The sequence below is a fragment of the Streptopelia decaocto genome (assembly GCF_964273445.1).
Source record: "Streptopelia decaocto genome assembly, chromosome: 2".
In the NCBI taxonomy this organism is placed as follows: Eukaryota; Metazoa; Chordata; class Aves; order Columbiformes; family Columbidae; genus Streptopelia; species Streptopelia decaocto.
In genome coordinates this window covers 153,565,606-153,593,275 of record NC_138655.1, presented here as the reverse complement: position 1 = coordinate 153,593,275, position 27,670 = coordinate 153,565,606, and the positions used below count along the sequence as shown (strand labels likewise).

General features: G+C 37.9%; 1 protein-coding gene across 1 annotated transcript in view; it reads right to left on the bottom strand.

Annotated features, from left to right (window-relative positions):
• The window catches only part of PTPRN2 (protein tyrosine phosphatase receptor type N2), a gene marked incomplete at both ends in the record, with an annotated part of 645,993 nt that overhangs the window by 406,804 nt on the left and 211,519 nt on the right, over positions 1-27,670 (bottom strand). Inside the window, 2 exons of the mRNA XM_082045523.1 lie at positions 7,762-7,924; positions 12,815-12,932. Of these exons, the coding sequence (XP_081901649.1) occupies positions 7,762-7,924; positions 12,815-12,932 (281 nt within the window). The remainder of the gene's footprint in view (positions 1-7,761; positions 7,925-12,814; positions 12,933-27,670) is intronic.

Genomic DNA, 27,670 nt, shown 5'->3' with positions numbered 1-27,670 from the left:
TGTGTGTATGGTGGTCTGAGTGCCAACAACCATAGTCAGACCATGGGTCCCGTGGTGCCTATTGGCAGTACCTGCTCCACCTGGCTACTGGCCAGATGTGAGGACATGGAGCTGAAGAAGCCTCACCTCTGTCAGGCTACTGGGTTCAGCAGCTCCTGAACATTACTATTAGGAACCAACAAGTGACACTCAACCCTCAGTGAGCGGTAGAAATTGTGCAGCATGGCCGTCAGTGCTGATATATACACCAGGGTTTATCAGCTTCCTGAGAACAGTTTGTTCATATGGCAATAAGTCTGTTACTTAAGTTTTCAGTGAATGATGTTTAAACACATTTTCTGTAGGCATATGCTGGTATATTGAGCTAACTCATTATCTAAAGATGATTTACACAGAAACATGAAGATCTTCATCTGCCAAAAGTTGAGCACATTAGCACCAATTCCATATATTTATAACTGTAACATGTGAATCTAGAGACTACTTTACCCAAGGAAATGCAAGTGGATAGAGATCTGAAGGATCATGAGCCAGCACTGTGCCCTTGTGGCCAGGAAGGCCAATGGTACCTGGGGTGTATTACAAGGGCGGTGATTAGTAGGTTGAGAGAGGTTCTCCTGCCCCTCTACTCTGCCCTGGCGAGACCACACCTGGAATATTGTGTCCAGTTCTGGGCCCCTCAGTTCCAGAAGGACAGGGAACTGCTGGAGAGAGTCCAGTGCAGGGCAACAAAGATGATGAAGGGAATGGAGCATCTCCCTTATGAGGAAAGGCTGAGGGAGCTGGGGCTCTTTAGCTTGGAGGAGACTGAAGGGTGACCTTATTAATGTTTACAAATATATAAAGGGTGAGTGTCACGAGGATGGAGCCAGGCTCTTCTTGGTGACAACCAATGGTAGGACAAGGGGTAATGGGTTCAAACTGAAACACAAGAGGTTCCACTTAAATTTGAGAAGAAACTTCTTTACAGTGAGGGTGACAGAGCCTGGAACAGGCTGCCCAGGGGGGTTGTGGAGTCTCCTTCTCTAGAGACATTCAAACCCGCCTGGACACCTTCCTGTGTAACCTCATCTGGGTGTTCCTGCTGTAGCTGGGGGATTGGACTGGATGATCTTTCGAGGTCCCTTCCAATCCCTGCCATTCTGTTATTCTGTGAAAATTGCTTTACAGCCCCATTGAAAGCAACCAACCATTTCCTGGACAACTGCTTGAAGCAAGGTTTGTTTGTTTGTTTGTTTTATGAGGGGAAAAAGTGTTGCACTATTTTGACATGTATACACCAGCACACTCACACAGAAGTTAGATAAAATACGTTTAAATGTTCGTGAACTCTATCCTCTCATTTGGTAAGTATGATCTAAAAATAAAGATGGAATACACTTTAAAATGTGTACCAGTTCCATCATCTTGTATTTACTGAGCTGTGTGTACTGAAGTACAGTGAGCAAATACTTGTAAGAGAAACAGCAAGCTTGCAGGAGAAACAAAACCACCAAATACTGGGTAACGGGCAAAAAGAGAGCTGATTTTTGAAGGGGTGGGATCTGAAAAAGATGCAAATCTTATTGTCCAGTCAGTATTTGCAATTTTTGAACTATCAACCTATGTTTCATCTGGAAATTACTATAAATTAATGAACTGGCCTTTAAATAAGCCTCCAGATCTATGCTTATAATTTACATCATTTTCACATCTCCAAATCATTTTCCAAATAATTAATCTCTACAAGATTGCAAATCTTTACAAGCTGTGCGATAAGGGAAATTGTGATTTCTAAGTTAAGATGTGAAAATTCTGTAACTACATTGTACATAAACTGATAGGTTTTTCGGTAGAAGTAGGTGTTAGGTCTAAGACTTAAAGAGCACAATACTGGCACTGGAATCTTCAGTTGTTAAATTGTTAAACTCAAAAATTAAATCACACATTAATTTGCCAAACTGTGTTTTTATGCCACAAACAACCTGATGTGTAATTTACTAGGATTTGTAGCCATGATTCTCTTACATCTTCAAATGTATGGGTACAAGCCCTCCCAGAAAAAAAGTGCTATCTAGACTAAATTCATGCAGAATGGCAAACAGGATAGAATTTAACACATCTAAATGTATACATTTAAATTAGAATGGATGGATCACAACTTGGAAATTCATTTTTTCTCTCCACTGATCATAAAATTAGTTTAGGCTGACTTGCACCAATACAAACATCTGTATTTGGTTAAATGAATTCTGTTCCAGTGCTTGTGTTGGGGGTTTTTGTTTGTTTTTAAGAGGACTTTAATGTTTCTATGTTTCTAATGTTTCTTTTACTGAGAAGAGCCATGGAGGGGAGAATGACCTAACAGATTAAATATTTATCTGGGATTCGAAGTTTAAATTTTAGTCTACACTCTACCAAAAAACTCATGCACAACCTCAGAAAAGCTACATAATCTGTCTATGAAATAGGGGGTCTTAGTTCTTCCCTACTTTGTAACAGCATTAGGTAAATCAATACATCAACACTTGTGAGACATTTTGATTTACTCTAATGGTTGCTGTGCAGATATGGCAATAGATGGGAAATTCTATAACTTTGGGGAGAGGCTCCTTTATCAATTATTCCTGATATTTTTATGAAAGTGTTTATTCACGGAATGAATTACATTTTTCTTATACATAATCCCACATATATTAAATATTAAATCTTACATTTATATCAGCAGAATTTAAATGCATACATCGCAGAAAGGTTTTTGACTTTTCAGCAGTCAGCTATCAAATCAATTTCTGATGATCTTCATTCAGTACTGTATTTTAATCAGTGCTAGATAAATAAGGGTCCTGCTTTTTTAATTAAATCTTTAGATTAAAACGAGGAATGACTGCATAATTTCTTACTAGTCAATCACAGTAATTATTATTTGCAGATAAGTTCAGAGTACACGTTTAAGCACTTATGCACTCAGATTTTCTAAACTAAATAACGATCCTTTTCAATATTACCACACATCCTAATTCTTTCAGGAGATCAATTACAAAGCATCAAACAATTGATTTTCAACCCAGCAAAGCCATGAGTGCTGTTCCCTGAATGTCAAAGGGTAAAACAGGTGGAAGGTTCCCTCTTGTACCGCGAACTAAGATATAAGCTTTACCAAATGTCCTGTCTAACCTTTGTATCCTTCTAGATTTCAGCAAAGTGACTCTGCCACAGCAGTTTGTATTTGCGCTTTCAGTACCACTTTACTGCTGATACCAGCCATACCTCCCTGCCTGTTCCTTCTTCCCTTCAAGATTCTGCAAAGACCTTTATTAGTGACTTATTTGATGTAAAGATTCTGCTTTTTTCCAAACGCTTTGCCTTAAAACTTATAAGAATACCTGAGACACAGAGAGTTCTGCAATCACAATATTTATACATAAAGCCTACCTTGAAAATGAAGGCGAGTAATTCAAAACCAAAGAAAGGGAAAAAAAAGCAGAAAATGGATTAAATTCCCTGAAGACTCTGAGAGAATCTATTTTCTCCTTGCCTGTGTTATGAACTAGGGTCTGAATGGCACACCAGCCTTAAAAGACTTAGCAGCAGGTAGGACTCACACCTGAAGACCTCAGAGACCAAGTCAGGGGGAAGGAATAAGAGCAACAACTTGCACCTTCTGGCTCTAAAACCCTAAACCATAAAACAGAGAGCCCTGCAACAAGACATGCAGCACAAGCATAAGCGTAGCAGGCAGCTTGCTTATTCCTACAGCCTAGAAGATTTCCCAGAGGAGCCAATGGACCACCCAGCCCCAGAGTGGAGCATGTCCAGCCCCATGGTGTGGTAGACACGATTACAGCACTACTTTGCCAATGACGTGTGCTTTTGCCAGCCTGACGCATTAAAAGATTCACAATTCAGGCTACCAGAGGGCAAGAGAACGTGTAAAAATGATAGCTTATTCAAGAAAAAAGCAAGCAGTTCCAGCTAAAATGGATAGCTAGGTCAAGGAAAAAACAAGGGTGAGTTTATTTTAGTTTCTTCCTGATTTTGAGACTTTTAAATAAATTTGGATCACATTTCCAATCTTTTTGGTTTCAACGATGACTAAAAAATTATTCTTGGTCTGATGAAAGCAGTATAATTGAAATCTCATGTAACCATTCATCTGTAGACGTGAACTTTTTAACAAACTATAAGATCATTCCCTCCCGCCTTGGCTAATGGCTGGTGAAAAGTAGATAACAGGCATTTCTGTTTCCGTACTGATCATTTTTGCTGCCTATTTTGCTTTGTTGTAACAGACACTGTGGACGCAGAGGTTTTTTTCCTTTTCCCACATCCTTTATTTAAAGATTTCCCAAAGGCACACCTGCTCTGCAAACACACACCCAGCTCCCCACAAGGCTGCCAGCAGCGGCAAAGCAAGCAAGCGCTCCTTCTAGAGCCCACCAGCTCCAGCAATAACCTCTGTGCCACCCCTTCGAACCCAACAAAACTCTGCTTCTCAGCCTCTGTAGGAATGTCAACAGCGTGGTGGTTTTTTTCAGGATTTTGGCTTTGTTGTTTTTTGGGTATTTTTTCTGGAAAAAAAGGGTTTGCTCTAACTGGAGGGGAGAAGAGCAGGAGAATTCACATGTGATTTGAAGTCTGCATTTCTCGCCTCAGCAGAGAAAATAAACCAGCTTTCTCATCATATGTATGTGTCTGGTTAACTCCAGGTTTGCTAGAAAGGAATAACAAGTGCTGACAATGCAGCATTTTGTGAATAGTAAAAACTTCATTAAGGGGGGAAGGGGGAAGACAAGAAAAACAAACACACATCAGCTAATGCTTAAGTAAGAAATGCCACCAAGTGCCCATTTTCTGAACAACTCTTTTCGGTTGAACTAAAGTGAAATGTTCTTTACAACTGTAATCCTCAGGAAAGATACCACCAAACCTCCTGATTTACTGCTATTTACCCACTGGCGGAGTCATTATCGACTGGCGAGATTATAGCCTGCAGTAGATACTGTCTAAATACCAAGAAAAAATCATGATCTTTAAGTGTCTCAAAAAAAAAAATCACTCCAAGAAGCTCTTGCAATAAGTGGTAGACATTACAGGAATTTTGGTCCATCACACGGTGTAAGGTTAACAGTGTTATTTCTGTCACTACTCAGCCTCAAGATGACACTTCTTCAAAGAAGGGAAATAGGAAAGGAGTTACCTGTTTTAGGGTTTTCTATGTTTTATTTTACAACTTTATGCATAACTGTATGTGTACTCTCTACATGGTAATGTTGAAGCTCTGCAGTTTCATTCTGATAATATATGTGGAAGATAGTAGGAAAAAAACACTGAAAGTCTGTAAACCAGTTTGGGTAAAAATATTTAAGACACTAAGTAACATGTTTGGACTGTAACAAATATTTTAGATTCTCTTTGTCTTTTTTCTTCCTGTCTTTTACTCTTGGTCAGAGTCCTCTGATGACAGTTTTGTAACAAATCAGAATTCACTCACAGTCTACCTAGAAGCACTCAATTTCTGCAAGATGCAGCTATACAGGTATATAGCAGGTAAGGTATCAAAGCAACCAGAGCAGCGCTACATCTCCTTCGCCCCAACAGCAAGAATGAAGTGACAGAGGTAAATATATACTTGAAAGAAAATTCTTTTTAAGAAGGGCAAAGGCCCAAAACTTGCAATTCTAAATTTAAGTACAGTAAAGTACCTCTGTCTTACCCTTATTTTTAATCAGAAAAGTGCAAGAAAGCTGAAAAGATAAGATCTTGCTATAATTATTCGATGTTGGTTCATATCCATATAAGAAATAGAAAAATAAGGTACCAAGATTTTGTTGAAGCATAAAATCAAAGGTCACAAGATAGCCATTTTCAATTTCAAGTGCTATAACAATATCAAATGCTGTTCCTACCGTTCCTTCCTTCCTTCCTACTCTTTTAAATTCAACCCATTTTACTGTCTTTTTCCCTGCCCCCTACTTCCTGGAGTAGCAAAAATCCTGGTTTCTCTTTTGTTTAAACATTATTCCACTAATGACTCAATGAATCAAGACTTAAACACTTCGTCCCTCTTATTTCTTTTTAAAGAATAGTGGTTGCACTTGATTTGCAAAGGATAGGGAAACTTCTCCAGGATCAGTTAAAATACATGACTGATTACTAATTTTTAAGTAATTTTCTTTTTTGTTTCTTTTAATTTTAGGTTATAGGTAACACATCTGAATATCTGTTGTTTTAAAATGCTCCTTAGTAAACAGAAGAGTACGGCTTGCTCCTATATGTGCTTCATTTCCAGATTTTCTCCTCTTTATCCCACTTCCCCAGGCTTCAGAGTACCCATCTCCATGGCAACACTCGATAAGGTTGGTGGGTGGTGTTATCACAGCAGGCTTCCCCACAGAAGGTCTCAGCCATATGGATTATTTATGAACTTGCATGACAGCACCAGACCCAGTGAAATACTTCCTGAGCAAGTTTTCTTGTCTCTGAAAGGCAGCGATTCAAAGCAGGGCATCCTCCCTGCAGTCAGCGCCCAGGAGTAGAGACTGGAGGAAAAGTACCACGAAGGTGGTCGCTCATCCATCCCTAAAGCCGCCTTGCTGCTGCCTGCAAGTTTCTCTTCCCCCAGATGACCACCTAATGACATACGTCATAAATCGTGTGCTATACATGTCAATCAGTGCAGCTGGAAATTTGGAGCTGCTGACAAGAATAACAACATTCCAGTTATACCACGACTAACTAAGTAGTTGATACAACTGGTAAGGCTGTTGGGAGTTGCCATTGCAGATATACTGCAGCAGTGCTGTGTCTCTCACTTCTTATAGCTCCTGGAAAAAACTAGCAATGTGGCTTTGGCATTATATTTGCCTGATTTTTTTTCCTAACACATCATTATATCTTTTAGCTAACATTGTTGTATTTACACTGTATTCATGCAAATAGCACATGCCAATTTTTTGAAAGGTTCCCTATAATAGCAGCCTATTTCTTTAAAATAAATAGATTGCTTTGGATAAACATATTTTTTGAGCAAAATATTTAGGGCTATAAGACCCTGTCATATGCAACACCTTCATCCAAACATTATTATAAGTTTATCAAGCTCCATCTTAGAAAAAGAGAGGTTTTCTCTAGGAAAGAAATAAAAAATGGTTTACTTCTCAAACAGGCATTTGTGTGTGTGGTGTTTGTTTTGGGTTTTTTTTCTAACATAGTAAATACTCAGGATTTTATAGTTAAATTTATCTTCCTAGCTATATGTATATTTATAATGTATACATTTGAACCTTAATTGATCTCTGTAGTCTTCTTTTATGATAATAAGAAGTAGGAAATGTTGAGGCACAATTCATCAGATTTGTCAAAATCTGCTCGAATATCATATTAATTATACTCTAAGCACCATAAACACCAGCAAGATTTCACAGGGTAGTTCAGTCGGCTTTTTGGAGAGCAGCAGTTCAAATGCTGCATGAAGGATTCCAGATCAGCCAGTGAAGATGTTACAACCTGTATCCCCCTCTTCCTTCTCCCTCACATACAACATGTCCCTAATTAAGGTAAAATGCTGTGGATTAGCAGAGCTCTATTGTCTACAATGCTGAATCTGACCCTGCTCATTTGAAGAGAACTTGGCTAGTTCAGTTATGAAAATCAGTCGGAGGAGGTAGCAAGAAACAAGGTCTGGTCTCAGGAAAGAAGGGAAAACTGAAAAACAAAGAGAATTCAAAGAAGAATGATGACAAAAATCACAGAATGTAGGAACCACATTAAAATTACTACCTTGACAGAAGCTTTGTCATTCATCTTCCTTGGATGCAAATCTGTAGCTGCAGGCTGGGAAAGAATTCCAAGATATTTAAGATATTGCTGAAGAGACTTGGCCAAGTTCACATCATTTTCCAGATCGTAATTTCTTTCTTTCTCTGCGTTCTGTCCCAAAGTCCTGCACAGCAAAAGCAAAAAAGAAAGTTATAAGCCCGCACAACATACAAAGTTTCCAACTAAAAAGGCACCGTTTCATACTGCAGGCCAATGAAGTTAGTTCCGTACCTAACAAAAAAGTCACGCAAAAGCTTAGCAACCACAAAAGTACAGAAAATTCAATGTCTCAGCAAAAGCAGCCAAAAAATCTTGTACTATTAACAATTTATTGCATGAATCAAAGTTAATGATCCAACTGTAAATCAAATAAAATGCCCACATCAAGGCAAAGCCATATTCGGAAGAAAAGAAAATGCTTGTAAAAGGAAAATATGCATGATTAAATTGCACCCCAAAGAAATTTGAGAGAGTTCTAAGATTTTTTTAAAGTTGCTGGATGATGATTATGATGAGATTCAACATCAATTTGGCCCTGCACCAATTTACGGAATGCAGTGAGACTACCGGGTGTGCAGAAATAACTGTGCAACTCAGTTCCAGCAAAAGGCTTAAAAAGGGAATAATGAGATGGAAAACGTGTCTCTTCTGATCTTCTCATGTGCCTGGGATTCACATAACAGTGGTGTATCCTGACCGTTTTAGACAGATCCTGGTGACATTTGCAAAGAAAAGCTAAAAATGTGATTAAACATCAGCAGTGTAGAAGTGTTTATATGGGATACAGACCGCTGTGTGCAATGAATCTGAAATATTATCAGCTCTCCTCATCTATCTAAACAACTTGTCAGTGATGACAACAATTTAAAAGTCAACACAAGTAACTATTTCATTCCTCATATAAGAAAGGAGAAAAAGGGTTCCCAGTTTGCTTCCTTCTTTGTGAGTGACACATGGTTTTAAGAGGAAGTCACCTTTTTGGCATCACCATTTCCTACCCACATGCCCACGCACTTCTTCGGTGAACAATAATTCCAGGTGGAAGAGCTTTTCCAGACTAGAAAGATGAGGTTTCATTTGGCTTTCAACATCTCTGTGCTACCGTCAGCAAAATTTTATTCTACCAGCCCATGTCAAGATGCTTTTTGGGGGGGCACAGCTTGAGAGACTACCATTATTTCATTTCCAAAATCTTGGGTTTAATTACATTACTTTGTGCACAAAGTCACAGACTTCCATCTACGCTCACAGTTGCATCAAATGCACATTCTGACTAATTTAATGCCAATAAATGTAATTAATAATCTGATTTGCTGCGGTGGCATTGCAACCAATCGTGCTCACAAGGTTCCTCACTTTGAAGTACCAGAAAAACCCTCAGCCTCTCCCTAGTGTAAAACTATCAGCTTCCCATCAGGTACACAAATTCTCAGAAAATAAAGGTTTATTACACAGAGCACTTCAGTAATCTTGATATAATCCATCATAATTCTTGCTCCCTTCTCATGTTGTTCATATTTTTCTCTTATTCCAGAGCTTTAAATTCTGCCTTACGGTGGATATGCAGTGAACACCATCCATCTCCTTTTCAACTTAAATCCAGACTAAAACTGTTCTGTAGTTTGAGAAAGAGCTGAGCAGGATGCTCTCTGCTCCAATAGACAAGAACTAATCCAAAGAAGCTCTCATCATAGAAGGTATCCCACTTCAAACACTCATCTTTCATTCATCAATTAATTCTAACACCCATCTTCTCCTTTCTTCGCTGACTTTGAAAAGAAAGGAAAAACAGAAATACCAGACCAAATTCTGCCCTGAGGATTTCCACTGGAACTAATGGGAACCGAACAGATAAAAGACAGTATTTAGGTTAGCTTTTTATGCCATTATTTACAGTATATAATCACTCACACTGGTGGCAGAAGCAAAATCTGGGGTCTAAGATTCCTCATTTTTCTTATGGAAACAGTAATTACACTCAAATTCCACACTACATGTAATATTTTATGATATAAACTTTTGAACAATTGAAATGTAAAATGATATCAAAGTATTACACTTTGCTTGATGACAACTTTAATAAAATCCTACAAGTACATCTGAAAGACTTAATATTTTTGTAGTTCACCAGTATATCACTTCTGTTCACCTTGTTAACACAGAAAGTGCAATGCATTAAATGAGCTATTGCTGCAACTGAATTAAAATATTTCTTTTAAATTTGACAAAGTGATATTGGAAAATGGATTAAAGAAATATATAGAAGCACCTGGTGAGTAGGAGACGTGACTTTCAGCTGTGTTCTTGTGCACTTTTTTGTAACTATTTCCAGTTTTAACTTATTCTGAAATAGCACTTTGCATACAATTTCAGGATGTAAAGACAATAAAGTATATCATTATTTATCCACAGAAATAATGATATATTTCCTACAAAAACCAGTGCTTTAGAAGCTTTTGTGGTGAAATATCTAAATCACTGCACCTCATATATTATACTTTTCTAGAATGTTCTCAATTAACAGATACGACACTTCTTAGAATAAAGTTTCTCCCTTTTAAATGCTGTGAGAATCTTATTACTGACTTAGTGATGGTTTTGTTATAGAAATAATGCTATACCCCATTTTGTACATTGAAGTTTGCTGGAAACGTTTCTGGTTTTGCCTAATTGCACCGATGAACACAACTGACATTTATTCCCTGTGTGCAGAATGGACTTTTTTCCTTTATCTTGGATCCTCTTTTAAGAGTGGATTTTTTTGAAATTTAATAAGGGCCCAGGAAATACCACATACACTCCAGTTAGCCAGCAAAGAAAGAACTTTCATCTTGAAATCAAGCTCCCCGTTTCAGCATTTTTTTTAAGATGAAATCCGTGTCTTCTGTTCAATCAGACTTCATACACACTAATTTAGCCTAAGTCAATTTACCTTTCAAGTGTCTGAGTCTATTTTCTTGCTCTCACTAGCTCTGTGGGGATTAATGACTCATTAGTATGACTTCATATTGTCTTATTACACACGTTACCCTTAATAAAAGGTCTTCCTGCCTTAATGTTTCTTTGATAATTAGATACCCACACTAAGTTGCTTTTTTAATCATCTAATATTATCTGATAAGATTTTAGCAAGCGCATGGAGCACGCTGAGCATATAGCAAACTTTATCAGAATCTGCAAGACGCCAGAGAAAAAGTTCCTACTGTTCTCTGACCTACAGAATATATTGCAAATGGACAACCAGAAAAATCAATTAATGCTTTAAACTGTTGGCACATAAGATAATGCTTTCAGAAGCACAGCTTGGTAACTTCAGAAAATCTATCCACAATAGGAAGTGCTATAAGTGGAACGCATTTGAAATTCTGATTTTCTTAAGGTGTCAACAGACAAAATGGGGGGGTTTTAGATGTATAGTTCTAGTTAAAAATGCAAACCAGCTCAAACCTGATCACAACAGGAACTCCTAAAAATGATCATCTGTTCTCAGTCTAAAAACTAAATTATTTTTTATATCTTCTTGCATATTTTATTTTTATATAACTATGAACATGGAACACTGCAGAATATAGTTTAGACTCATAAAAATCTGGCCTATTTTGTCTTACTCTCTTGAATAAAAGTTTTAGATACATTCATTCTAAAACAAAAATCCCCCAGATGATGTTCAAAATGGTTTCTGATACCATGTACAGAGAGCAATCCATACAGTAATGGCATTTTGCATACCTAAGCAGTGAAAACAACCACATGTTGTTATCACTTCGTTGATAATATATAGAGCAGCATCATCTTCAGAATTTAAGTTGCTACTTCACTGCACTCCTAAAATGTATTGTCCTCTGATTGTAAGGAATATTTTTGAATCAGTAAATACTTGAAATACAGGGTCAAATTCTATGAATTAAATAAAAACAAACTGAGGTAAACACAGCTGAAGCCACTGGGCAGTATCAAATACACAGCATTTTTATTTCCATAAAAGAGCAATCTAGAAAAGAAATGGTTTTGCAGTATATGCAAACCACATAGTGCAGTATATGAAGATTTCAAGTTCAATGTCTTGCCCCTCAATGCTAGAAGCTCAAGCTGTTTCCCACTATGAAGAAAATTTTCTGACAAAAAGGACTTTATAGAAATTTCACTATTTTTCATATTGCATTTCTTAAAATCATTGTAGGGGAAAGCAAAATTTACCATTTTTAATGTTCCTAAAATTTTACGCATTTCAAAATGTCCTGCTGGGGTATGTGTGTTTGGGTTGCACTTAAAAGCCTGTAGGACAGAATAGACCATGTAAAAGAGTGTGTTTGTATGTGTGTCTGTGTACCAAGATGATATCACTCTACAGAATTATAGATATTGTGTCTCTTGCCAACAATAACCACTGTCACCCCTCAATATCCTTCAAGTCAGGAGGAAAATGGCTTCTATAATGCAAAGAATAGACAGAAATATCCCAACATTGTTTTCTGCTATGGGAACCTGCATGAATCTCTCCTTCCTGGACAAATTTTGCAACTAAAGCTGAGAATCTATGGACTTTGAATCAGTTACAGCTTTGTTTTGGAAGAACGCAAGTCTGAAAATATAATTAGTTGCTCAGCGTGTCATTCAATACTACTTTTTATTGGCTTATTCCAGAATAAAATGTCTCCTGTGGATGAGCTACTGTTTAAGTCTGCCTTTTTAAGCCAGTCATAAAGTATAGCTGGCTGATCTGAGACTAGACACCGCATAATCTGGATAAAAGATGTTTTGAATTCTGACAACTAAATTCGCAACAGAAGGCATATTTTATTAACCTGATGATAGTCAGAAGAACGGGGTTTTCATTCACCTGTCGACTCTTTTTCTACTGGTGTTTTCAGTGCTGTCATACAACTGGCTTCCCTTTATCATATAGACAGTGGTTTTAGTGACGTGTTTAACTCAGCCTCGGTGATAATCTATTTTTCATCATTTGCAAACCCTCCCAAAAAACTACCATGCAAAAAAACTATTGAAGACTTACCTGCCTGTCTCAGATCCTTCAGATGCAAATATTTCAGGGCGCCTGGTTTGGATTTTGTGAATGGTTGAGAGTTCCTGGCCAATAATATGCTGTGTATAATCATCTCGCCAGGTAAAACCTGATAAATAATGAAACAAATGAACAAAAAGCAAAACCACTATTTAATATCTTGAAAGTTTGGCAAAATATGTCTTACATAAGCAATACTAAAACCAAACAGACAAAAAAGCTTTTTTCAATTGGAATCCAAGAGCGAACTACAGATTCTTCTCTCCTGTATGAAATTTTGTTAATCAAACCTTCCTTACCATGGAAGAAAGACACTAGATGATGTAATGAGATTTTGAAAGACTTTATTCTTAGCAGAATTTTAGCTAGCTACAAACTAGCTTTAATAGATAGAAAAGGGTTATTTTGGACAGCTGTGGAAAAGTTCTCACTAGCTGGTATCTGTTGAAATGTTGCTTCACTTCTTCCCCATTCACAGCACATTGTCCCTTCTTTGTTTTCTCCATGAAACTACACTTTTAGAACATTAAGGAGCTGCTACCATAGTGGGAATAAGTATTTTGAGTTTTAGTATAACACATGTGGAGGGCAATTTATGTTATCTTTATACTTAAATATTGTAACAAAGAACTTTACAACAAGGGGGAAGTGCAACAATGAAGGCAAATTCCAGTGATTACTCATTAATTACACGCACTGCCAATCTCATGGTAATTATATTTGAAATAATGATATAACTCCAAACATAATTGTTACCCAGTTTGTAGATTTTAGATGTTACGGCAACACTTTAGTTCATAGCACTTGCCCATGCAATTATCTGTAATTATCTAATAACTAAATATCACATAATTGAAGAGAATATCTGCTTTTACACCATGCACAGTAAAACACCACAAAACACTCAAATTACTATTGATAAAAATTCCAGATACAGTTATCCTGCTAACATCTTCGTGTAAGAAACCACCTTAAGATAAGTCCTCCCTAGCACCAGATGGAAGGTGATGTATCTGGTTAACAGAATCAGCCTCAGAAGGGGGATTTCTGGTTCAGTCCCTATTTCATGGGACTGAGGGAACAGAGTGTACTATCAGCAAGTTTGCTGATGACACCAAGCTGGGAGGAGTGGCTGACACGCCAGAAGGCTGTGCTGCCATCCAGCGGGACCTGGACAGGCTGGAGAGTTGGGTGGGAAAAAATTGATTAAATATAACAAGGGAAAGTGTAGAGTCTTGTATCTGGGCAGGAACAACCCCAGGTTCCAGTATAAATTGGGGAATGACCTATTAGAGAGCAGCATAGGGGAAAGGGACCTAGGGATGACCATGAGCCAGCACTGTGCCCTTGTGGCCAGGAAGGCCAATGGCATCCTGGGGTGTATTACAAGGTGGGGTGGTTAGTAGGTCGAGAGAAGTTCTCCTGCCCCTCTACTCTGCCCTGGTGAGACCACACCTGGAATATTGTGTCCAGTTCTGGGCCCCTCAGTTCCAGAAGGACAGGGAACTGCTGGAGAGAGTCCAGCGCAGGGCAACAAAGATAATGAAGGGCGTGGAGCATCTCCCGTGTGAGGAAAGTCTGAGGGAGCTGGGGCTCTTTAGCTTGGAGAAGTGGAGACTGAGGGGTGACCTCATTAATGTTTACAGATATATAAAGGGTGACTGCCATGAGGATGGAGCCAGGCTCTTCTCAGCGACAACCAATGATAGGACAAGGGGTAATGGGTTCAAACTGGAACACAAGAGGTTCCACTTAAATTTGAGAAGAAACTTCTTCTCAGTGAGGGTGACAGAACACTGGAACAGGCTGCCCAGGGAGGTTGTGGAATCTTCTACTCTGGAGACATTCAAAACCCGCCTGGACACCTTCCTGTGTAACCTCATCTGAGTGTTCCTGCTCCAGCAGGGTGATTGAACTGGATGATCTTTTGAGGTCCCTTCCAATCCCTGACATTCTGTGATTCTGTGATTCATGCAGACAATATAAACTCCATCACCATTTGCAGTCAGGCTCAGATTTGTTCTCACAAAAAGAGTCAGTACAGACTCTTAGAATGCAGCTAAAGCATCATTAGCCTCAGCAGAACCCAGAACTTGGTGACCTCACTCATTGGATGAGTGGTTTATCCAGTGAGCTATTAAAAAAAGAGCTGTATTCTTTAAATTTTTCTACTACATTCAGTTAGAGTTCACTGTTTACTTAAGCCCAGAATTTTAAAAGGAGTCTAAATACAAGATCTCTCCATTCTGCTAAAGCAGACAGTTATGAGCGTGCAGAAGTAAAAATTACTTTCATATATATCAAATTTTCAGCCTAAGGAGGAGATACTTAAAGAAGTTGGGTACAAGATTAAACAGGCCTAGGAAGTGTTCAAACTGTGCTGTTTTCTGGGACTTAGACAAGTTTTAGGAAATGAAGTCCCTATTTATGCAAGATTTAGGTGGACTGCATCCCAAACTTAATTTTTTTCACTTATCTAAAGAATAATAATAAACAATAAAGAACTAATGTAAGTATTCATTAAGACTTCAACAAACAAAAAAGTTCTCTGATACCTCTGTGACACTCTGCTTTTGCTCCTTCTTTCTCCTTTCTTAAATAAAGATGTTCCTCAAGTTTATTAAGGAAACACTTCACCTGAAATCATGCTAGATGTTAACGGCTACAGCAAATGACTGCAGACCCTTGGGAGGGGGAAAAAAAAAAAAATCAATCTCTCTATCTAATCTATTTTTAGTTCTGATTAATCCTTTTCAAATGCAAATCTCACCTTTTCAAATGTGCCATGTAAGTAGAAGGATTCAAATAATTTCACAAATCTCAATCTAAGGCTGCACAGAGCATGTTCTTATGTGAATACACATAAATGAGTCACCATGCACCTACTATTATTTTGATGTAGTGTTATTAAAATGATTTTTACATGAAAGTTTATATATATATATGTATATTTGAGTTCTCTGTTGCCTAGCACTACACATTTCTGTTTGTTTTATAAATTCATGCAGGAGAAGAAACAGAGATAACATTCAAGTACAGAAGAAGGTGCAACAAAATAAGTTCAGCTAAAACACATATATATTAAAATCATTAGTAGAGCTATAAAACTACTAATTTATGAACGACGTGTTCAAAACAAACACAGTTTCACTTTGTAAGTCCAAGCCAATACTAGCCCTAATAAAGGCTAAAAAATACACAATAAATAACAAACTTTGAAGAAAAAAAACACAGGATTACTCTGAAGAGTTTTGTTCAAATTAAAGCAAGAGGAGTTAAACTTTGGTACCTGCATACAGACAGGAAATTCTTGTCTCTCAACCCTGAGCAATATATACAGCTGCGGACAGAGAGTCAATAGTTACCTATGTTTTCATGCTTCCACAAAAAAAATGGGTTTGGTAAAAGAACATATGAAACCATTGCAATCCCAGTTCTCACTGGTCATGATAACCATGTATCTTTTGTTAACTTTAGTATATTTTCTTCCTCCTGCAGCACTATTTTAACATTTTCTCATAATGTATTTCAAACCAGTAACAAGTATACCAGTCTTAATACTGTAAAAGAACACAAATGTGGCGTTAAAGAAGAGCAAATAGATAAGAGGAAACTAGAATACTTGTTATAGAGCTTAAGAAACTAGAATTAAGGGAATATGCCCTTTATCCCCTAGCACTTCTAACTCAAATATGAGTTAGAACAAATTATGGATGAAAAATGCAAATTTTAATTAATTCTCAAATCCCCTTGTCAGTAAGTTAATATTGCTGGTTTTTATTCAGCTATCTCAGGAATGGCAACATGTCTAAAGCTAACCTCATGTCAATCATTTTCCAGCATTGTTTCAGTTTCAAAAAAAATCTCTCCCACACACTGAGCTCAATAAAACAGCACATTCAAGAACCATAATGCTACACTGACAGCTGCCATCAAAATTAAGGTTGAGAAGGAGCATATGACGCCGTATGGCGATTTCCTGTTCCCTTTGTCTCCGCCGTCACACGTAGCGCCAGCTCCTGCCTCGCCACCCAATTATAACAATTTCTCTCCCCTGGCTGAGCAGGATCACAGCCGGGCTCTTGTATGCACATTACTTCCATGTCACTAATGGGGAACGGTACAGGGGTACGCCCAACCCTCGATTAACCATCCCCCCGGTAGGACCACCAGGGACCCGTGTCTCCCAACCGTGAATTCCCACAGATGAACAATGCCAAGAGAGAAGGGATCTGGTAGACACCGGAGTGATGCAAATACGATGACAACAACAGCAGCAGCTGAACAGCACTGTTGATTATGAGTACCCAAGAAAAAGCCATTGGTACAAATTTTCCCCAAAAAGAGTAGCACTTTTCATTGGTATCAGAGTCTAAGGTTTATTATTATTTTTTTTAAACTTGAAACTCTGTAATCTAAATGTCTGTGAAAAGGGAATGCTAGTCCAGACACAGTGAAGACATTAATACCTTTAGTAAACTCAATCTGCACATCAAAACCAATGGAGTTGCTCCAGATATGACCTGGTCTTTCCTTATTATCATCAGGTATCTCCCCACATCTTTTCTTTCCACAGCACAATTAATTACTATTATTACCCACAACTACAAAAATAATAATGAAATTATTATTGCCTATGTCTCCATTATGTTCAACACTCAGCAGTGTTGAACCCAACAGAGAGTACATGTCTAAGAATTATTTTATTAATTGAAATAAAATCAAAAGCAAGAAGCATAAATAGTGAAGAAAACAGTTTTCACAGATTCACATTGGTGGAGATATTAGCTTCTGTCTCCAAAAGTAAAGCCAAGGTTTTTTTCACATTTATCATACAATTTCACTTTTAACCTGCTTAATTGGTTGTGATGCTACACCAATTACACAGAATTATTGAAAAATAACAAAAATTAAAATATGTGCTTTCTTCTTTCAGCTGCTCATTTATCTACACAATGGCATTCTTTCATGTGGTTTTGATTCTGCTTTTCATCTTAGAGAAACTCGACGCCTCTCCAGATATACCTGACCACATCTTTAATGCATGTAAATTATATTAGCAACTGTTGAAAATATTTATTTGCAACTTCTGCATCTGAACTTATTCTATTTTAGAATTATTCATACAATATTTAAGCCCTCTGAAGGCCTAGGCAAGAAAAACAACAGCCTTTTTACTTTGCCGAAGTGTTCGGCTGTAAAACAGCAGAGCCCAATTTAAGTCCTTAATTTCTCAGCACCATGCAAATCTTCCTGCTCGGACCGCCGACTCTTTTCCTGACCAGCCTGGCTGGGGCTGCGTGGGGCTCTGAGGGCAAGTCCAGTGGAACCTGAGTCTGACAGGATAAACCCATGAGACCATTCCAGCTCTGGTACCAATTGAAATAAATAACATTATTAGTTCTGCATCAATATACCGGCAAACAAAATTATTTTTGAGTACCAAGTCCATTCAATGTAACAGGTAATTATTACATATCGGCAGAAACCTATGTAATAAAATCCGATCCTTGTCAAGAAAATCTCCATATAAAGGCCAAAAACCCTCAGAAGCATTCAGACTTGAAGCCAGAACATGTTACTATTTTTGAGTGGTGACATTATTTTTTTCCCCAGTTTTTGGTGATGTTATCCATTTTGTCCATCCACAACGGATGATAAAATATGTTTTTCTCTGAGCTACCTTCAACTGCTGCTGCATTTCAGCCAGGAAACTCTCAGTTGTATCGCTCAGAGAATTTCATCCCCCATGCCATGTGTTGCAAATTGTTAATGCCTACCTTTAGCTGTCAGAATGTCTGCAAAATTGGGAATGATTGTCTTTCTTCCCTATTTTCACAACAGACAGGTCAACATACAGACGTGCCTTTCTCCAGGCTGCCTTTCCGTGTTCTCCAGAAGAGCCACAATTGTTCTCATCCCAGACCTCCATTTTCAGAGCTCAAGGACATGCTCACATGTTCACTGAAATACATTCACGTATTTCAGTGCTGCCTAAGTCAAAATTGCAGCTTTAATGCTGAGGTCACTGTGCATATAACAAAATCCATTCTTTCAACTGCTATATTTTCTGCCTAAGAATGCAGCCAAAAGGTAAGATCCGGATGTTTCCTGTTGCAATAAAAGAAAACTAGAACTTCTTCTGAAAGCAATTTTGCAATACAGCTCTCAATGGCAGGCTAATGGCTAAAATCCTAATAGGGGTTAAACCCACCTCTGGACAGTTAAGCTCACTTCCAGCTTCTCCTGTAAGTTGGTGCACCACAACATTTTAATACCCCTGTATCTTTGGTTTGGAATATCTGTTCGCTCTGAAAATTGTGACTAAAGATGGTTTCTACAAAATCAGAACAAAATCTGAAAGACAATTTTGAGCTACACTTCCATGAAAATGTGCTCTAATTATTTTTTTTTCCTCTCATCAAACATCGTATGGCCTTCTAGATAAAAAGAAAATCTGGTACAGGTTGTATTTGAAGAAACTACTTGGAGCTACAAAGAAGTCATCACCAGTCTTTTCAGTCCATCTCCTGGAAGTCCTCGGGGGCTTTGCTGTTTCCTGCCCAGGCAGCAGTGACGAGTACCAGATTTGCAACAGTGAGTTTGTTGCCCTCCTTTGGAGCTTCTAGTAGGATCTCCTCTATAATACGCAAGAATTTCAGGCACTGCATTCAGCAGTGATTCACTCACACTCGCAGGCAAAGAGTTTCCATTCAAATGAACAGATGAAAGGGCTGCCTAAGGATTATGGTTTCAAATTTTCATATATTGTTTTATTATACATAAAAGTGATAATCTCCATAGAATTAAATTACCAGCATGATCTTCTTACAACCCTGATTTTAATTTACTCTAAGTAACTATCCCAGAAGGTGGAAGAAAAGCTTTTCTCTTCAGATTTCTAGAATTTCTATTATTTGAAAAAGCCAAATGAGTGCTTCATTTGCCAAGGAGATTATAAAATGCTCTCATAGGACTGAGTATGCAATGTTTCCTTCATCTCAGTTCTTGTAGGCAGCTACAAATAATTGGTTTATACAAGAGAAAGTTTCTAAGTGTTACATAAGATTTTTCTGCCACCGGATCTGATAGTAATAAAAGAATAATATGATAATGCAAAATATATCATCTAGCTTCTAAGTAGAATAGGCTGCTTTCCAAAGACTAGCACAGAATGGATACATGAAAAAGACTTCCCAAATCCTTGAGATAAATTCCATGCTATTCACTATGTCATGTAATCCTTTCATAAATTGATGACCCTCAACCTTGAAAGTAGATGGTTCTATTCACAGAAAGGCTTTTTAGGAAGGAAGAAATAAAAAGGGGGCTTCTTGCACAGTTACAACTTTAATCTAAAGTTCAACCATAATTTAACTCATGGTCAGTTACATCTTTAAATCAAATGGCTCTCTGCAGTATCTAGGCCATGACATATTTATAAAAACTCAATCAAATCCAATTTATAGTGAGTAAAGCTGCACCTTCTGCTCCTCTGTATCCTTCTGCCCCTGCATGATGCACAGACACGTCCTCAGTGCCGGCAGCCCAAGGAGTTTTCACGAACATGAAGAAATATTCACATGCACCCCAAGCAGTGATGCTAGAATAAAGATGAGACTGCTTTGCTTGTTTCACTGAGCTTTGAGCCCACCTGTATTTGCTTGAAATCACATCATAGTGCATGCAAATATTCCAGATCTAACGCAAAAAGCCTGATGTTAGTTCTATGCTGCGAAACAACTCTCTCTACTACACAAATCCTCTGCAATCTCCTTTTGGAATAAGTGGCAACCTTTCATTTTCTGTCAAAATATCACTTATTTTTCTGTTCCACTCTCCTTCCTTTTCTATCTTATTACTTCTTTCCAAGTCGCCTTACACCACTCTAAACTTTTGTTCATTCATCTCATAATGAAGGATCTCTTTAGTATGCAGAAATTGGTTGTAAAGCTGGACTGTACCATGCTAAGAATGGAGATATTGTCCAAACAGTAGTTAACAACGCATATAAAACCAGCAGGTCTTTCTTCGTATTTCATTTTACCGATTTCAATTCATGCTAGCAGTAGGATGACAGCCTTATTGTCATGAAAAATACAGTTCCTGGGAAAGGGCTTTTGAAGTGCCTTCAGTCTGGGAATTAAAACATCACCTGTAACAAGGTAGAATTGGTCAGAAACATCCTGGCACTTACATAAGTGTAGAAAATTAACTGGATATACAGGTTACAAATATTCCAGCAAATTATCTCAGATCGTTCTTCATGTATTTTTAAATGCCTACAAGCAGAACTGATCTTGCAGCTCCGCACAGTGGTTCTCACCCCCATTTTATGTAACTGCTGAACTCTCATTGTTGTTTCTGAAAAATCAATTTTCGGCTGTCAGAGGAGTGCTTTCAATTGCACACGCAAAGTCAATACCCAGGAGTGCAAAACTGGGTAGCACAGCACAGGCTGCAGGTGCAAATCCCTCTCCACATTTGGTTCTGAACTAAGTCTCTAAGACCAATTTACAGACCACTGTACAAGGCAGTATGGAAGGAAAATTGAGAATGAGTCAGTGCAAAGGCTTCTGCAGGATATTCATGATGTATCTTGAGGGAACTGTTTTTTAAGCCTTGAGAACAGGAGGCTGAGGGGAAAAGGAAAGGGTTGTCAGGCATTGGAACAGGCTGCCCAGGGAAGTGGTGGAGTCACCATCCCTGGAGGGGTTTAAAAGGTGTTTAGATGAGGTTCTTAGGGACATTGTTTAGTGACAGAGTTAGATTATGGTTGGAATTGATGATCCTGAGAGTCTCTTCCAATCTAAATGATTCTATGCTCACACAGAGAAATCTGACATACTTGAAACATTTTCTCTAGCAAGGGCCTTTGGTGCCCTGCTCACCATACTCTGTCCTGCATCAAGACCAATACAAATTAAAGCAGAAAAAAGGTTTGTGGGTTTTCTTTGTTGTGTTTGTTTGGTTTTTTTTTAATGCTAGGCAGAAAGTCTATATGTAGTTTGTGTAGAATCATATCCTCCATTTCCAACGTTAAGCCACTTCTCTTGGAATGTAAATTCTTCCAGAAAGAGGCCATGTATTGCACACATTTGTACAGTCTCTTTCTACATCAATAACAACAATTATAACAGTAATTGTTATTGTTGCTATTATTATTAATAAAAGCACAGCAGCTGCAGGAGTTAGGGTTCCCTTAGGAACCTTGTAAAGATCTTGGTGGCTGAAAGCTGGAAGTTTCCCAGGGAAATACATTAGCCAAGTCAGTTTGCCTGAAGCAAAGACGAACAATCTGCAGGTCACACTGCTCCCCAAAAAGCTGATTAGCGCTCCTTGGGTTTCATTTTGAATTCACCCCATGCACAGAAAATAAACACTGTGAATTCGTGCAATCCTGAAAGGCAACATAGCATTTTCAGCCAGAGGAGTATTTGAATCATCCTTTTTTCTGTTCTCTTGTGCACATAGAATTTTTGGGTTTTGACCTTCCAAGAATTGCAACGGAGGCTGAAATGCACTTTACTATACATTGTATGACAGGTGTTTTTTCATTTAAGCATTTTTAGCCTTTGCATTTCAGGGCTCTGACTTACAAGTCAATTACAATTAAAAAATTACATATACATGTCAGATAAAGTGTAGTGTATGTGCATGTATTTAGCTGCTGTCCAGGGGTAAAAATGAGATTATTCGACTTATTTTAGCCAAAAATGAAAAGGATTTAGTGAAAGCAGCTCTGACTGACATGTTTTCCTACCTGGTATTCATTTTCCCTGCCTTGTTTCATGGAATTAATACTTCAACGAGCTTTAATAACATTTTTGGACAATTCATGTAATGCTGATTCACGGATTCACATTGATGCTTTGTCAGCTGCACACACTCTGATTCCTAGTTCTTTCTAGCTTCTTTATTGCTTTCTGGGTTTGTTCTCTCTGAAAACTTAAAATATGACATGCTACAAGCTGTGATTCAATTTTACCACAATGTTTCACAGTGCTACTAAAAGGCAGATTTTTTTGAATCTCTGAGTGACTTTTTAAGCAAGATTGTCGACAAATTAAAACATTTACACTAGAAGAGCTAGTACAATCAGATGTGAACTGAAAACCTCTAAAATTTCAGTCTTTGTGAGCATAGTTCCAGCTGATGTCCATTCACAACACATCACTTCATTCAAAAAGCTACATCACTTTTTGCTCACAACCACCAAGAGATACTAGGTTTAAATGTCATTTACTGAAAACTCTGACATTAACAAAATGCCTCAAAACATTCCACAATGACATGGAATCCAAGACATCGTTTAGTGCTAGAGTTGGGTTATGGTTGGACTCGATGATTCTGAGGGTCTCTTCCAACCGAAACGATTCTATGATTCTGTGACATAACAACATAACACTGAAATAAAATACACAGAGTGAATATAAAATTCCTGTCATTCTTAGGAGAAATTTTGCCTTTACATATTCTATGCTCAGCTAAAATCTGGATATTCCAAAATAGCTCCACTAACTTCATGCCACCAGGGTCTAATATTAACTGCCCAGACCTGCTATACCCACTGTGCTCAATCAGAGCAAGAGAGAATGTCCTCTGAGCAAAGACCTCGGTTTGAGGTGTCACCTGGACCCTACGGCTGAGCCACAGGGCAACGAGCTCCAGGAGGGGGGACTGAAAGCACCTTTGCCATCTTTGGAATCTGCGCTTCAACCTGCAATGCAACACAACTCATTTCTCTATCTGCAACACGGGTATAACAAAATACAATTTCAGGAGTTAAAGTTGTATTGCATTTTGTAAGGCATTTGAATATTGTAGAACTGGGTTGGCATCAACAAAATACAGTGACAAAAACAGAGTCCACCAAGAGCTACTGCCATGTGTCATTCGTGTCATTAACTAAGTGGTAGGTAGTTGCTTTTTTTCATTAACTGCAGTGTTTTTCTATTGCTTAAGGACTGGCAACTAATATCAAGGAAGTGAAAGTATTTTCAAAAACATTCACTCCAGAAATTTGTCCATCAGCTCTTTTGAATGGCACACAAAGCAGCAAACCTCCTTCAGAGCTAATGCTGAAGTGAACCAGCAATTATGCTAAAGCATTTCAAAAACATTGGCGGCATAACTCACATTTCTCTTTCACTTAGTATTGTTACAGAAGGTAAGTCTTCTGATCAGTGGCTGCCAACTTTAAGCAGCAGCGATATATTTCTAAATAATCAACTGCTACCTATTAAAATGCTTTTGATGCGGTGGAACATTCATGTGCCTAATCTTCCACTTCCTCAGGGCACACTGGTTAAAGGTCACATGCATTTTTCTCCCACGTTAAGAAAACAAAACCTGCATATTAATTCTTTTTAAGAGAAACATTAATGTGATAAGAAAGGAACACTGAATATTCTATTAGTCTATAAACTGCTCCAATAGGCACACTAAAATAACACCGGAAAATGTAATGCAGCCTTAATTATTAGAAGTGTTACCCCTCTGTTTATAACAGTCACGATAGGTGAAACTTGCAGCAATCAATCTGATTGCTCCAATAGCAGTTTAAGCTAATTCACAACAAAAGACAAAGTTAAAAAGCCAGACTATCGCACATTTTTTACAAGTATACTGTTATTTAAGATCTCTGTTTCATTTAACAGATTTCTGATTCTTCATAATGAAACTATGAGTAAATGTCCCTGTAAACGTATCTGAGAGTTAAGGTGTCCAAGAGCTCTACACATCCCTCCTTATCTGTTCCTAATATAAGAATAAAACCACAAAGAATTCCCCTTTTCTTACTCCAAAATGCTTGTGGTTCAGTTCCCCAAATCTGTAGTCCAGCAAGGTAGTCTACCTAGAAAATGTTTGCTATCATGGCCCCAAAAGGCACAAATCATCTAAAGAAAATAACAATAAATGAATAAACTATCAACAATGTTGTGCTTCACCCATTTACATGCTCCAAATCTAGCCTTTATCTGGTATTCCCTATTCACAGCACCTCACACAGCACTAGCACTATCAAACAGGAAAAGTTTGTTTGTTTTTTCATTTTAGTTTACAACTTAGGACTTTGTTGCAAGGGGTAAACTAGAACCTGGGATTAATGTGTTTTAGTTACTACAGCAAATAAAACGTAAACACAGGGCATTGCAAATTCAACAATTTGTTGTTAATTTGCTATTCCTACTCACCATTTACTTCTATCTCTATATATTCCATAAACTATATTTATAGTCGTAGTTTTTACTTTATTTACATGTGACACTTGAAAGAAGATATTTCCTTCTATCAATTACCCCTTGACTAAATTCCAAAGGTTCAAACATATAAACTGAAGGAGTCTGCCCTGACAGTCGAATAAGACTGTAGCTTTTGTACTTTACATTATATTTAGCAGTTAGTCAGGTTTGATTCATTTTGCTATATACAGTATGAAGTTACGCCCTTGAATCTTTGACATTTTTAAAAGCTAAATGTACTCTGTGTTTTTCAGAAAGATAACTTTTGATCATCCTGTTTGCTTGAAAGTACATTAAAATTGGTCAAAATTTCTAAGGTTACAGCAAAGATACTCCTATGCCACATTGATATACTGTCAAAACCAATTAAGTTTCTCTTTCCTCATCCATTCTGTATTTAGAAAAAAAAATAAATCTGTCATGTTGACTGTGATGTTTATATACTTTGTATGGGTGTGTGATGTTTTGTATTTTTCTGTGATCCTGAATTACAGCCATGGCTAAAGATGATTGTCTCAACACACCAGATTCCAGCTGCCCAAGCAGTCACCAGGAGTCCTTGCTGCCACCAGAGCATCCCCTGCACTGTCCTCAGGGCCTTCACATACCACTCAGGATTCCCTCAGTGGTACCCAACACAGAAGCAGGGCCCCTGTTTTCCATGGATCTCCTAGAGCAGGGGTGTGAAACTCATGTTCATCGCAGGCCACATCAGCCTCACAGTTGCCTTCAAAGGGCCAAACATGATTTTAGGACTGTATGAATGTAACTATTCCCACATTCATACAGTCCTAAAATTACATTCTGCAAAACAACAAAAGGCCAAACTAAATGTCCCAAACAGAACTCCCCTGGCTCCAACAAAAAGAGCCAAGAAAACAAAGAAGTGAGAGAAAGACCGGAAAATCCTGACTGTCCTTAAGTATGAAGCATGATGCTAATGGGCTGGAACACTCTCATTGATCAGTCTGGGTGTCAGTCAAGTTCTGCCCCATCCACACCCCCCCCTTCCTCGATGCCTCACACCTGTGGGCAGAGTGCTCAGAGCATCCTTGGCTCTCAGACCAAAGCAATTAAAAACATTAGCTCTGTTCTGGGGTGTTAATTCTCAAATTAAGTCTAAATAATGACAGTGGCTAGCTATGAAAAAGAAAGGTTTCTAACTGCATGAAGAAAATAACTCATTTTCAGTCAAACCAGCACACCTGTGTACTATTCTGTGTGGATAAACATGCCACGATAACCCTTTCTCTCCATCAGTACTGGTGAAGTTTAGCTGAACAGTTGCCCAGCACAGGTTTTACCCCAATTGTCTGTGCGAGAAAATGCTCCTGCATGGGAACTCAACTGTTGTAGCAACAAAGCTAAAACAGACCCTTTCCCACTTTTTCCACACTACCTGGCCTTGGCTAGCTAAGGGGAACAGGAAGCAGTACATCATTTTTTTATTATTTCTGTTATAATTCACATTAATGCTATGTCACACAAATCTAGTTGTCCAAATGAGGATTCTAATGGTTGCAAATCCTATTTACTTCTGCTATAAGTTCTTCAAATGCCACCTGAGCAATGTAAACCAGTTCTGTCAAAACAAAAGTTGGGCCCATGAAAGAACAGCTTCTAGTCAGGTATTATGATTCAGTTAACTCTAGCTACTATACCAAACACCCTCATGTACACAGCCTAAATATATCCCTATTCCTATTATTCTTTGTAGTATTGTTGTTAGCCAAGGGAAAGTTTCCCTGACATAGTTTTGACAATTCCACAATTAATTTGTCTTCATTTCATTGTGTCCTTAATAACACTATGTAGGCAACGGATGACAAGTCTTCCCAAGTGGAATGAAGCAGAAGTGAACTCACATCCCTAATAAATTGTTTATTGAATATTTATTTTTACTTGGATGACAAAGTGCTAGTGAATCCACTGGTGGTAAAACCCATGCTTACATGCTATAGCACAACATTTATTGAAGCAGCTATTCTTGCCAACTCCAGATCGCATTTATAAATCTTCAAAACAAGCCCTGGTAAATGTCACTTCTTCTTAAATGCTTGGTAGAATCAATGACAAGTGATGCTGCTTTTGCCCTTGAAGAATTCACGTGTTTGGATCCAAGTCCAAATTCTGAAAACCTGTTCAGAAGCACAGGTGGTGTAAACACGCGTGCAATGTACCAGAAACAGAGGAGAACGAAAGGAAAACTTCTAAATGCAAAAGCTAAATACAAACAGGAAAGATTGCCTGTTTTTTTTCTAGACCTTCATTGTAAGCTCTGTGAAATACACTACTACAAAGCCCATTAACATGCTTGAATTCTGCATTTGAATATATTGCAGTGGTCTTCCATATGCTACCCAAAACCAATCAGTTATTTTTAATATGTTTTTAGTATTACACTAAAGAGCTTTTGAAATAAAGATCAACATAAAATATAGTAAAAAATAGAGTCATGATACCTAATTTTGAAACTATCCCAGTATAACATCAGGCAATATCATGTGCTGTTTCTTATGTATGTATCCTTCATTTACTGAACAATAATTCTGAATTGTTATTTTATCTTCAAGTTCAAAGAGAAATGAAATACAAAAACTGA